Source organism: Dendrobates tinctorius, unplaced genomic scaffold (genome assembly GCF_039654945.1).
Source record: "Dendrobates tinctorius isolate UK_male_01 unplaced genomic scaffold, ASM3965494v1 ptg000135l, whole genome shotgun sequence".
Lineage (NCBI taxonomy): Eukaryota > Metazoa > Chordata > Amphibia > Anura > Dendrobatidae > Dendrobates > Dendrobates tinctorius.
This window is the reverse complement of record NW_027361803.1, coordinates 13,271,164-13,283,673: the sequence shown is the minus strand read 5'-3', so window position 1 is coordinate 13,283,673 and position 12,510 is coordinate 13,271,164. Positions and strand designations below refer to the sequence as shown.

The 12,510-nt window shown below is 47.8% G+C and overlaps 1 protein-coding gene across 2 annotated transcripts in view; it reads right to left on the bottom strand.

Annotated features, from left to right (window-relative positions):
- SPEF2 (sperm flagellar 2) overlaps nucleotides 1–12,510 on the bottom strand; it is a 127,444-nt gene that overhangs the window by 34,285 nt on the left and 80,649 nt on the right. For both annotated transcript variants that reach the window (XM_073543926.1, XM_073543927.1), the window contains 3 exons: nucleotides 2,256–2,330; nucleotides 1,868–2,013; nucleotides 1,244–1,371 (listed from right to left, as the gene is read on the bottom strand). In XM_073543926.1, the coding sequence (XP_073400027.1) occupies nucleotides 1,244–1,371; nucleotides 1,868–2,013; nucleotides 2,256–2,330 (349 nt within the window). The remainder of the gene's footprint in view (nucleotides 1–1,243; nucleotides 1,372–1,867; nucleotides 2,014–2,255; nucleotides 2,331–12,510) is intronic.

The window sequence follows — 12,510 nt, the reverse complement described above, 5'->3', positions numbered from 1 at the left end:
GCTCTTGGACGGTTAGGAGAAGTTGTTCTTGGAGGACATTCTGGTACCATTCTTTATTCATGGCTGTGTTTTTAGGCAAGACTGAGAGAGAGCCCATTCCCTTGGCTGAGAAGCAACCCCACACATGAATGGTTTCAGGATGCTTGACAGTTGGCATGAGACAAGACTGGTGGTAGCGCTCACCTGGTCTTCTCCGAATAAGCCGTTTTCCAGATGTCCCAAACAATTGAAAAGGGGATTCATCAGAGAAACTGACTTTACCCCAGTCCTCAGCAGTCCACTCCCTGTACCTCTTGCAGAATATCAGTCTGTCCATGATGTTTTTTCTGGAGAGAAGTGGCTTCTTTGCTGCCCTCCTTGAGACCAGGCCTTGCTCCAAGAGTCTCCGCCTCACAGTGCGTGCAGATGCACTCACACCTGCCTGCTGCCATTCCTGAGCAAGCTCTGCACTGCTGGTAGCCCGATCCCGCAGCTGAAACACTTTTAAGAGACGGTCCTGGCGCTTGCTGGTCTTTCTTGGGCGCCCTGGAGCCTTTTTGGCAACAAGGGAACCTCTCTCCTTGAAGTTCTTGATGATGCGATAGATTGTTGACTGAGGTGCAATCTTTCTAGCTGCGATACTCTTCCCTGTTAGGCCATTTTTGTGCAGTGCAATGATGACTGCACGTGTTTCTTTAGAGATAACCATGGTTAACAGAAGAGAATCAATGATGCCAAGCACCAGCCTCCTTTTAAAGTGTCCAGTGGTGTCATTCTTACTTAATCATGACAGATTGATCTCCAGCCCTGTCCTCATCAACACCCACACCTGTGTTAATGGAGCAATCACTGAAACGATGTTAGCTGGTCCTTTTAAGGCAGGGCTGCAATGATGTTGAAATGTGTTTTGGGGGATAAAGTTAATTTTCTAGGCAAATATTGACTTTGCAAGTAATTGCTGTAAAGCTGATCACTCTTTATAACATTCTGGAGTATATGCAAATTGCCATTAGAAAAAATGAAGCAGTAGACTTTGTAAAAATTAATATTTGTGTCATTCTCTAAACTTTTGGCCATGACTGTACTACCCAGAGCGGCACTAATCTTATGTCCTAGCATGTCTTACTAGAGCCATCAACAGCACCAAACACTAGGAAGTAGCTGGAGCTCATGCACCCCTCGGTCCTGAGCGATTGGGGGGGGGCACTTACTTTAGAGATAACTTAATTCATTGTGAATTTTGGATGTAAAAACCAACCCGTACCTGATATCATACAGGTGATGGATCATTACGAGCCGCTCGTGTCTCAGACTCCGCAGTCCGACCTTCACGTGGCTTTCATAGGTGTTTTCTATGGCCTCCCAGTATGGCACCAGGTATTCGGGAACCTCCTGGGCAACAGAAATCACATTTTATAACATTTTATATTAGTGTATTATTATGTTATAATATTTACCACATTTTACACTGTACCATATTCTTTTATTATGTTACATTTTATCTACCAGGTCCCTAAATATGTGATTATTACGCCACTGTTCTCCTGAATCCGGCGTTGTTTTTCTTTTGTTCCTGCGCCTCTCCGTTCCGGAGATATGGCCTCTTTTTCCATGTCAACTCTTGTTAGTCACCCGCAAATACGCGTTTAAGAACACACCCATTTGACCAAACCCATTAAATTTATAGACAGTGAAGATGGGACCATATCTCAGGAACGGAGAGGCGCAGGAACGAAAGAAAAACATCGCCGGATTCCGGAGAACATCGGCATTTACACCGGATGAAAAAAATACGTATTCATTGCAAGCGACGGGTCCCCTTTAAATAGCTGATGTCCTGAGACATGTCAAGGGTCTAGATGTGCCCTGACTGCCCACACTTACGTACCTGTGGAAGAGGCTCGTCCACATACACCCACTCCAGTGACCCTGGCATTATAGGAGGAGGACCGTCTGGTGGCGGAGGAGTAGGCGGCTCTGGTGTAGCTGGAGCAGATTTAGTCTTTTTGCCCGGAGATCGACCTCTCGGAGATCCTTATGGATGTAGAATAAAAAGTAAGTACTGAAGACAGAGTGATTCATTGCTCCGAAATCGCCCAACTCAGTCCTATGTGTAGCAGCCCCTGCCGGGTGCTGCAGATCAGCTCCTATTCTAGAGAAGGGCATCTGTTCTGCAGCACCTGGCAGCGGACGCTACTCTCTTTCACGTCAGATCTGATATTAATAACCCAAGAACCCATATAAAGGACTCTGTGCTCATAAAGATCTTCCATTACCTGACTTTGGAGACTTTGGCGCAGAGTCTTTGCCCTGAGGTCTGTCATTCTTGTCTTTGCTTTCCACAGAACTATCTAGGATGATAAAATAGGAGCAAAATCCGCTACAAGTTACACGGCCGTATTCACCCACAGGAGTTTATAGCCTAATAATACAGCAGTGGATGTCTATCATGAAGGTGTCTGTGGGGGGGGTGATACTTTATTAGATGCAGGAGCAGATTTATATCTCATGAGCCTTAGACCCCACCCACATCTTAAAGTGAATCCTCGCTTTTTATCATCATTGTGCCTTTTTTTTGTTGTTGCTCATTTATCGTGTGCTGGTTACTTTGCCACGTTATTTTTATACTGAGAGAAGCTCTGATTTTCTTATACTTCGAATTTCCAGCTCAGAGAATTAGATGTAATCCTGGTAGCCATCACTAGGGGGAGCTCAATGCACACAATTTATACAGCACAGTATGCAGTGAACTCTTGAGCTCCCTCTAGTGGTGGCCGCAGGTAGCAGAAGTTTATAATTTACTGTCAAATTTGAGCTTTGTATCAGTAAAAAAAAAAATGAACGCTATAAAAATACATTCAGCAGCTAAAAAGGGGGCATGCGGAAGGTGTTGTCCAGTATTTATGCTTTTAATTATGTAAAAAATAAAATAAAAAATAAAAATTGCAGTTACATATAAAAGAAAAAAAAAGTATTATATATGTATCTATAGGAGCCCCAGTTACAGGGGATAAAGCCCTAGTTACAGGGAAAAATGCCACCGAGAGTTAAGCCATTGGCAGCTAAGACGCAGCAGCTCTACTCTGCCCTGCAGACTCCTATTGATTATGTGATCGCAAGATCCTACAGAGGTATCGGCATTGTGGTTGCTTCTACTCAGCACATAGCGCTCATGTAGCCGAAGACAGAAGTTGTAATAAACTGCTGCTGCCTTCTCTTCAGGGTCGGTGGCTTTGATTCCGGGAATTTACACCAGCGCAGAATTAACCTCTTCCAGACTAGGCATTTTTTACTTCCAAGTGCTGTGAAATGGTGAATGATGGATTGCATTGCCCCAATTTATTTATTTATTTTCAGTCCACGGAGTTGCTGAGATAAGATTTTATTTTTTGCACATGGGATGCTGTAGATTTCATTAATCATTTTGAGGTTTATTCAAAGATTTAATCACTTTACTGCATTTTTCTTTTTTTTTTTTAATGCTTTATGGTGCCTGACGAAGGCAGACGCCGAAACGTGCGTCGGGGTGAGCGCATCCAGGGGACATAATACAGCTTATCAGGTAACATACTGTACTATCTAATATGTGAAATTTGATTAATCCCTTTACTGGGTGTAGCATGTTATAGCAGCTATGTATTGCTAGTCAAAGCCCTTCTTACATCACTGCATTGCATCTGTGCTCTGTCCTGATTTAGACAGAGCAGTATTACCACTTACTCTTTTTTTTGGTAGACTTTGCACAGCTATTCCACCGCACATGCACTTTACTCCCTCCTCTCCATTTTTTAACTGTAGGTAGCTTTATATGGTACTACAGCCAATATTAGTAGTAAACTGAGATTCTGATTATTATTTTGCATATGATTTCTGTACTATTTATTATTGCTATATGATATCTGAATTTTGCTGCTACTTTTATCTATAAACCCTTGAGTATATTGTCCCTTGAGGTGTGTCCATTTTTTCTGGTTATCTGTTCCCTCCTCTAAATCACTTGCCCATGTTGACAATAAAGTTATCATTTGTGTCACATTTTTGGACTGTAAGTCTGTTTTTTCTTCTTGTTTAGGGATGAGGAGGCTATGCATACAAGGATAGGGATGAGGAGCCATGCATATAAGGATAGGGATGAGGAGCCATGCATGCAAGGATAGGGATGAGGAGCCATGCATACAAGGATGGGGATGAGGAGCCATGCATACAAGGATAGGGATGAGGAGCCATGCATACAAGGATAGGGATGAGGAGCCATGCATACAAGGATAGGGATGAGGAGCCATGCATACAAGGATAGGGATGAGGAGCAATGCATACAAGGATAGGGATGAGGAGCCATGCATACAAGGATAGGGATGAGGAGCAATGCATACAAGGATAGGGATGAGGAGCCATGCATATAAGGATAGGGATGAGGAGCCATGCATACAAGGATAGGGATGAGGAGCCATGCATACAAGGATAGGGATGAGGAGCCATGCATACAAGGATAGGGATGAGGAGCCATGCATACAAAGATAGGGATGAGGAGCCATGCATACAAGGATAGGGATGAGGAGCCATGCATACAAGGATGGGGATGAGGAGCCATGCATGCAAAGATAGGGATGAGGAGCCATGCATACAAGGATAGGGATGAGGAGCCATGCATACAAGGATAGGGATGAGGAGCCATGCATACAAGGATATTGATGAGGAGCCATGCATACAAGGATAGGGATGAGGAGCCATGCATACCAAGATAGGGATGAGGAGCAATGCATACAAGGAGAGGGATGAGAAGCAATGCATACAAGGATAGGGATGTGGAGCCATGCATACAAGGATAGGGATGAGGAGCCATGCATACAAGGATAGGGATGAGGAGCTATGCATACAAGGATAGGGATGAGGAGCCATGCATACAAGGATAGTGATAAGGAGCCATGCATACCAGGATAGGGATGATGAGCCATGCATACCAGGATAGGGATGAGGAGCCATGCATACCAGGATAGGGATGAGGAGCCATGCATACCACGATGGGGATAAGGAGCCATCCATACCAGGATGGGGATGAGGGGTACCATGCATACCAGGATAGGGATGAGGAGCCATGCAGACCATGATAGGGATGAGGAGCCATACATACAAGAATAGGGATGAAGAGCAATGCAATCCAGGATAGGGATGAGGAGCCATGCATACAAGGATAGGGATGAGGAGCCATGCATACAAGGATAGGGATGAGGAGCCATGCATACAAGGATGGGGATGAGGAGCCATGCATACAAGGATAGGGATGAGGAGCCATGCATACAAGGATAGGGATGAGGAGCCATGCATACAAAGATAGGGATGAGGAGCCATGCATACAAGGATATTGATGAGGAGCCATGCATACAAGGATAGGGATGAGGAGCCATGCATACCAAGATAGGGATGAGGAGCAATGCATACAAGGAGAGGGATGAGAAGCAATGCATACAAGGATAGGGATGAGGAGCCATGCATACAAGGATAGGGATGAGGAGCCATGCATACAAGGATAGGGATGAGGAGCCATGCAGACCAGGATGGGGATGAGGAGCAATGCACACAAAGAGAGGGAATAGAAGCAATGCATACAAGGAAAGGGATGAGGAGCCATGCATACAAGGATAGGGATGAGGAGGCCATGCGTACAAGGATAGGGATGAGGAGCCATGCATACAAGGATAGGGATGAGGAGCCATGCATACAAGGATAGGGATGAGGAGCCATGCATACAAGGATAGGGATGAGGAGCCATGCATACAAGGATAGGGATGAGGAGCCATGCATACAAGGATAGGGATGAGGAGCCATGCATACAAGGATATTGATGAGGAGCCATGCATACAAGGATAGGGATGAGGAGCCATGCATACAAGGATAGTGATAAGGAGCCATGCATACCAAGATAGGGATGAGGAGCCATGCATACCAGGATAGGGATGAGGAGCCATGCATACCACGATGGGGATAAGGAGCCATCCATACCAGGATGGGGATGAGGGGTACCATGCATACCAGGATAGGGATGAGGAGCCATACATACAAGAATAGGGATGAAGAGCAATGCAATCCAGGATAGGGATGAGGAGCCATGCATACAAGGATAGGGATGAGGAGCCATGCATACAAGGATAGGGATGAGGAGCCATGCATACAAGGATAGGGATGAGGAGCCATGCATACAAGGATAGGGATGAGGAGCCATGCATACAAGGATAGGGATGAGGAGCCATGCATACAAAGATAGGGATGAGGAGCCATGCATACAAGGATAGGGATGAGGAGCCATGCATACAAGGATGGGGATGAGGAGCCATGCATGCAAGGATAGGGATGAGGAGCCATGCATACAAGGATAGGGATGAGGAGCCATGCATACAAGGATAGGGATGAGGAGCCATGCATACAAGGATATTGATGAGGAGCCATGCATACAAGGATAGGGATGAGGAGCCATGCATACCAAGATAGGGATGAGGAACAATGCATACAAGGAGAGGGATGAGAAGCAATGCATACAAGGATAGGGATGAGGAGCCATGCATACAAGGATAGGGATGAGGAGCCATGCATACAAGGACAGGGATGAGGAGCTATGCATACAAGGATAGGGATGAGGAGCCATGCATACAAGGATAGTAATAAGGAGCCATGCATACCAGGATAGGGATGATGAGCCATGCATACCAGGATAGGGATGAGGAGCCATGCATACCACGATGGGGATAAGGAGCCATCCATACCAGGATGGGGATGAGGGGTACAATGCATACCAGGAAAGGGATGAGGAGTCATGCAGACCAGGATAGGGAAGAGGAGCCATACATACAATAGGGATGAAGAGCAATGCAATCCAGGATAGGGATGAGGAGCCATGCATACAAGGATAGGGATGAGGAGCCATGCATACAAGGATAGGGATGAGGAGCCATGCATACAAGGATGGGGATGAGGAGCCATGCATACAAGGATAGGGATGAGGAGCCACGCATACAAGGATAGGGATGAGGAGCCATGCATACAAGGATAGGGATGAGGAGCCATGCATACAAGGATATTGATGAGGAGCCATGCATACAAGGATAGGGATGAGGAGCCATGCATACAAGGATAGGGATGAGGAGCCATGCATACCAAGATAGGGATGAGGAGCAATGAATACAAGGAGAGGGATGAGAAGCAATGCATACAAGGATAGGGATGAGGAGCCATGCATACAAGGATAGGGATGAGGAGCCATGCATACAAGGATAGGGATGAGGAGCCATGCAGACCAGGATGGGGATGAGGAGCAATGCATACAAGGAGAGGGATGAGAAGCAATGCATACAAGGATAGGGATGAGGAGCCATGCATACAAGGATAGGGATGAGGAGGCCATGCATACAAGGATAGGGATGAGGAGCCATGCATACAAGGATAGGGATGAGGAGCCATGCATACAAGGATAGGGATGAGGAGCCATGCATACAAGGATAGGGATGAGGAGCCATGCATACAAGGATATTGATGAGGAGCCATGCATACAAGGATAGGGATGAGGAGCCATGCATACAAGGATAGTGATAAGGAGCCATGCATACCAGGATAGGGATAAGGAGCCATGCATACCAGAATAGGGATGAGGAGCCATGCATACCACGATGGGGATAAGGAGCCATCCATACCAGGATGGGGATGAGGGTTACCATGCATACCAGGATAGGGATGAGGAGCCATACATACAAGAATAGGGATGAAGAGCAATGCAATCCAGGATAGGGATGAGGAGCCATGCATACAAGGATAGGGATGAGGAGCCATGCATACAAGGATAGGGATGAGGAGCCATGCATACAAGGATGGGGATGAGGAGCCATGCATACAAGGATAGGGATGAGGAGCCATGCATACAAGGACAGGGATGAGGAGCCATGCATACAAGGATAGGGATGAGGAGCCATGCATAAAAGGATAGTGATAAGGAGCCATGCATAACAGGATAGGGATGAGGGGTACCATGCATACCAGGATAGGGATGAGTAGCCATGCAGACCAGGATAGGGACGAGGAGCCATACATACCAGGATTAGGGGTGAGTGGGCCATGCATACCAGGATAGGGATGAGGAGCCATGCATACCAGGAAAGGGATGAGGAGCCATGCAGACCAGGATAGGGATGAGGAGCCATGCAGACCAGGATAGGGATGAGGAGCCATGCATACAAGAATAGGGATGAAGAGCAATGCAATCTAGGATAGGGATGAGGAGCCATGCATACCAGGATAGGGATGAGGAGCCATGCATACCAGGATAGGGATGAGGAGCCATGCATAGAAGAACAGGGATGAAGAGCAATGCAATCCTGGATAGGGATGAGGAGCCATGCATACCAGGATAGGGATGAGGAGCCATGCATACCAGGATAGGGATGAGGAGCCATGCATACCAGGATAGGGATGAGGAGCCATGCATAGAAGAACAGGGATGAAGAGCAATGCAATCCAGGATAGGGATGAGGAGCCATGTATACAAGAATAGGGATGAGGAGCCATGCATACCAGGATAGGGATGAGGAGCCATGCATAGAAGAATAGGGATGAAGAGCAATGCAATCCAGGATAGGGATGAGGAGCCATGCATACCAGGATAGGGATGAGGAGCCATACATAGAAGAACAGGGATGAAGAGCAATGCAATCCAGGATAGGGATGAGGAGCCATGCATACCAGGATAGGGATGAGGAGCCATGCATACCAGGATAGGGATGAGGAGCCATGCATAGAAGAACAGGGATGAAGATCAATGCAATCCAGGATAGGGATGAGGAGCCATGCATACCAGGATAGGGATGAGGAGCCATGCAGACTAGGATAGGGATGAGGAGCCATGCAGACCAGGATAGGGATGAGGAGCCATGCATTCAAGAATAGGGATGAAGAGCAATGCAATCCAGGATAGGGATGAGGAGCTATGCATACAAGGATAGGGATGAGGAGCCATGCATACCAGGATAGGGATGAGGAGCCATGCATAGAAGAACAGGGATGAAGAGCAATGCAATCCAGGATAGGGATGAGGAGCCATGCATACCAGGATAGGGATGAGGAGCCATGCAGACCAGGATAGGGATGAGGAGCCATGCAGACCAGGATAGGGATGAGGAGCCATGCATTCAAGAATAGGGATGAAGAGCAATGCAATCCAGGATAGGGATGAGGAGCCATGCATACCAGGATAGGGATGAGGAGCCATGCATACCAGGATAGGGATGAGGAGCCATGCATAGAAGAACAGGGATGAAGAGCAATGCAATCCAGGATAGGGATGAGGAGCCATGCATACCAGGATAGGGATGAGGAGCCATGCATACCAGGATAGGGATGAGGAGCCATGCATAGAAGAACAGGGATGAAGAGCAATGCAATCCAGGATAGGGATGAGGAGCCATGCATACCAGGATAGGGATGAGGAGCCATGCATACCAGGATAGGGATGAGGAGCCATGCATAGAAGAACAGGGATGAAGAGCAATGCAATCCAGGATAGGGATGAGGAGCCATGCATACCAGGATAGGGATGAGGAGCCATGCAGACCAGGATAGGGATGAGGAGCCATGCAGACCAGGATAGGGATGAGGAGCCATGCATACAAGAATAGGGATGAGGAGCCATGCATACCAGGATAGGGATGAGGAGCCATGCATACAAGAATAGGGATGAAGAGCAATGCAATCCAGGATAGGGATGAGGAGCCATGCATAGGGATGAGGAGCCATGCATACCAGGATAGGGATGAGGAGCCATGCATACCAGGATAGGGATGAGGAGCCATGCATACCAGGATAGGGATGAGGAGCCATGCATAGAAGAACAGGGATGAAGAGCAATGCAATCCAGGATAGGGATGAGGAGCCATGCATACCAGGATAGGGATGAGGAGCCATGCAGACCAGGATAGGGATGAGGAGCCATGTAGACCAGGATAGGGATGAGGAGCCATGCATACAAGAATAGGGATGAAGAGCAATGCAATCCAGGATAGGGATGAGGAGCCATGCATACCAGGATAGGGATGAGGAGCCATGCATAGAAGAACAGGGATGAATAGCAATGCAATCCAGGATAGGGATGAGGAGCCATGCATACCAGCATAGGGATGAGGAGCCATGCATACCAGGATAGGGATGAGGAGCCATGCATAGAAGAACAGGGATGAAGAGCAATGCAATCCAGGATAGGGATGAGGAGCCATGTATACATGAATAGGGATGAGGAGCCATGCATACCAGGATAGGGATGAGGAGCCATGCAGACCAGGATAGGGAAGAGGAGCCATGCATACCACGATGGGGATAAGGAGCCATCCATACCAGGATGGGGATGAGGGGTACCATGCAGACCAGGATAGGGATGAGGAGCCATACATACAAGAATAGGGATGAAGAGCAATGCAATCCAGGATAGGGATGAGGAGCCATGCATACAAGGATAGGGATGAGGAGCCATGCATACAAGGATAGGGATGAGGAGCCATGCATACAAGGATAGGGATGAGGAGCCATGCATACAAGGATATTGATGAGGAGCCATGCATACAAGGATAGGGATGAGGAGCCATGAATAAAAGGATAGTGATAAGGAACCCTGCATACCAGGATAGGGATGAGGAGCCATGCATACCAGGATAGGGATGAGGAGCCATGCATACAACGATGGGGATAAGGAGCCATGCAGACCAGGATAGGGATGAGGAGCCATACATACAAGAATAGGGATGAAGAGCAATGCAATCCAGGATAGGGATGAGGAGCCATGCATACCAGCATAAGGGGTGAGGGGGCCATGCATACCAGGATAGGGATGAGGAGCCATGCATAGAAGAATGGGGATGAAGAGCAATTCAATCCAGGACAGGTATGAGGAGCCATGCATACCAGGATAGGGATGAGGAGCCATGCAGACCAGGATAGGGATGAGGAGCCATGCAGACCAGGATAGGTATGAGGAACCATGTATACAAGAATTGGGATGAGGAGCCATGCATACCAGGATAGGGATGAGGAGCCATGCAGACCAGGATAGGGATGAAGAGCAATGCAATCCCGGATAGGGATGATTAGCCATGCATACCAGGATAAGGATAAGGAGCCATGCATACCAGGATAAGGATGAGAAGCCATGCATACCAGGATAAGGATGAGAAGCCATGCATACCAGGATAGGGATGACGAACCATGTATACAAGAATAGGGATGAGGAGCCATGCATACCAGGATAGGGATGAGGAGCCATGCATACAAGAATAGGGATGAAGAGCAATGCAATCCAGGATAGGGATGAGGAGCCATGCATACCAGGATAGGGATGAGGAGCTATGCATACCAGGATAGGGATGAGGAGCCATGCATAGAAGAATAGGGATGAAGAGCAATGCAATCCAGGATAGGGATGAGGAGCCATGTATACAAGAATAGGGATGAGGAGCCATGCATACCAGGATAGGGATGAGGAGCCATGCAGACCAGGATAGGGATGAGGAGCCATGCAGACCAGGATAGGGATGAGGAACCATGTATACAAGAATAGGGATGAGGAGCCATGCATACCAGGATAGGGATGAGGAGCTATGCAGATCAGGATAGGGATGAAGAGCAATGCAATCCAGGATAGGGATGAGGAGCCATGGAGACCGGGATAGGGATGAAGATCCACACATACCAGGATTGGGATGAGGTGACCATGCAGACCGGGATAGGGATGAAGAGCCATGCATACCAGGATAGGGATGAGGAGTCATGGAGACCAGGATAGGGATGAGGAGCCATATATACCAGGATAGGGATGAGGAGCCATGGAGACCAGGATAGGGATGAGGAGCCATGCATACCAGGATAGGGATGAGGAGTGAGGAGCCATGCAGACCAGGATAGGGATGAGGAACCATGTATACAAGAATAGGGATGAGGAGCCATGCATACCAGGATAGGGATGAGGAGCTATGCAGATCAGGATAGGGATGAAGAGCAATGCAATCCAGGATAGGGATGAGGAGCCATGGAGACCGGGATAGGGATGAAGAGCCATACATAGCAGGATTGGGATGAGGTGACCATGCAGACCGGGATAGGGATGAAGAGCCATGCATACCAGGATAGGGATGAGGAGCCATGGAGACCAGGATAGGGATGAGGAGCCATATATACCAGGATAGGGATGAGGAGCCATGCAGACCAGGATAGGGATGAGGAACCATGTATACAAGAATAGGGATGAGGAGCCATGCATACCAGGATAGGGATGAGGAGCTATGCAGATCAGGATAGGGATGAAGAGCAATGCAATCCAGGATAGGGATGAGGTGACCATGCAGACCGGGATAGGGATGAAGAGCCATGCATACCAGGATAGGGATGAGGAGCCATGGAGACCAGGATAGGGATGAGGAGCCATATATACAAGGATAGGGATGAGGAGCCATGGAGACCAGGATAGGGATGAGGAGCCATATATACCAGGATGGGGGTGAGGAGCCA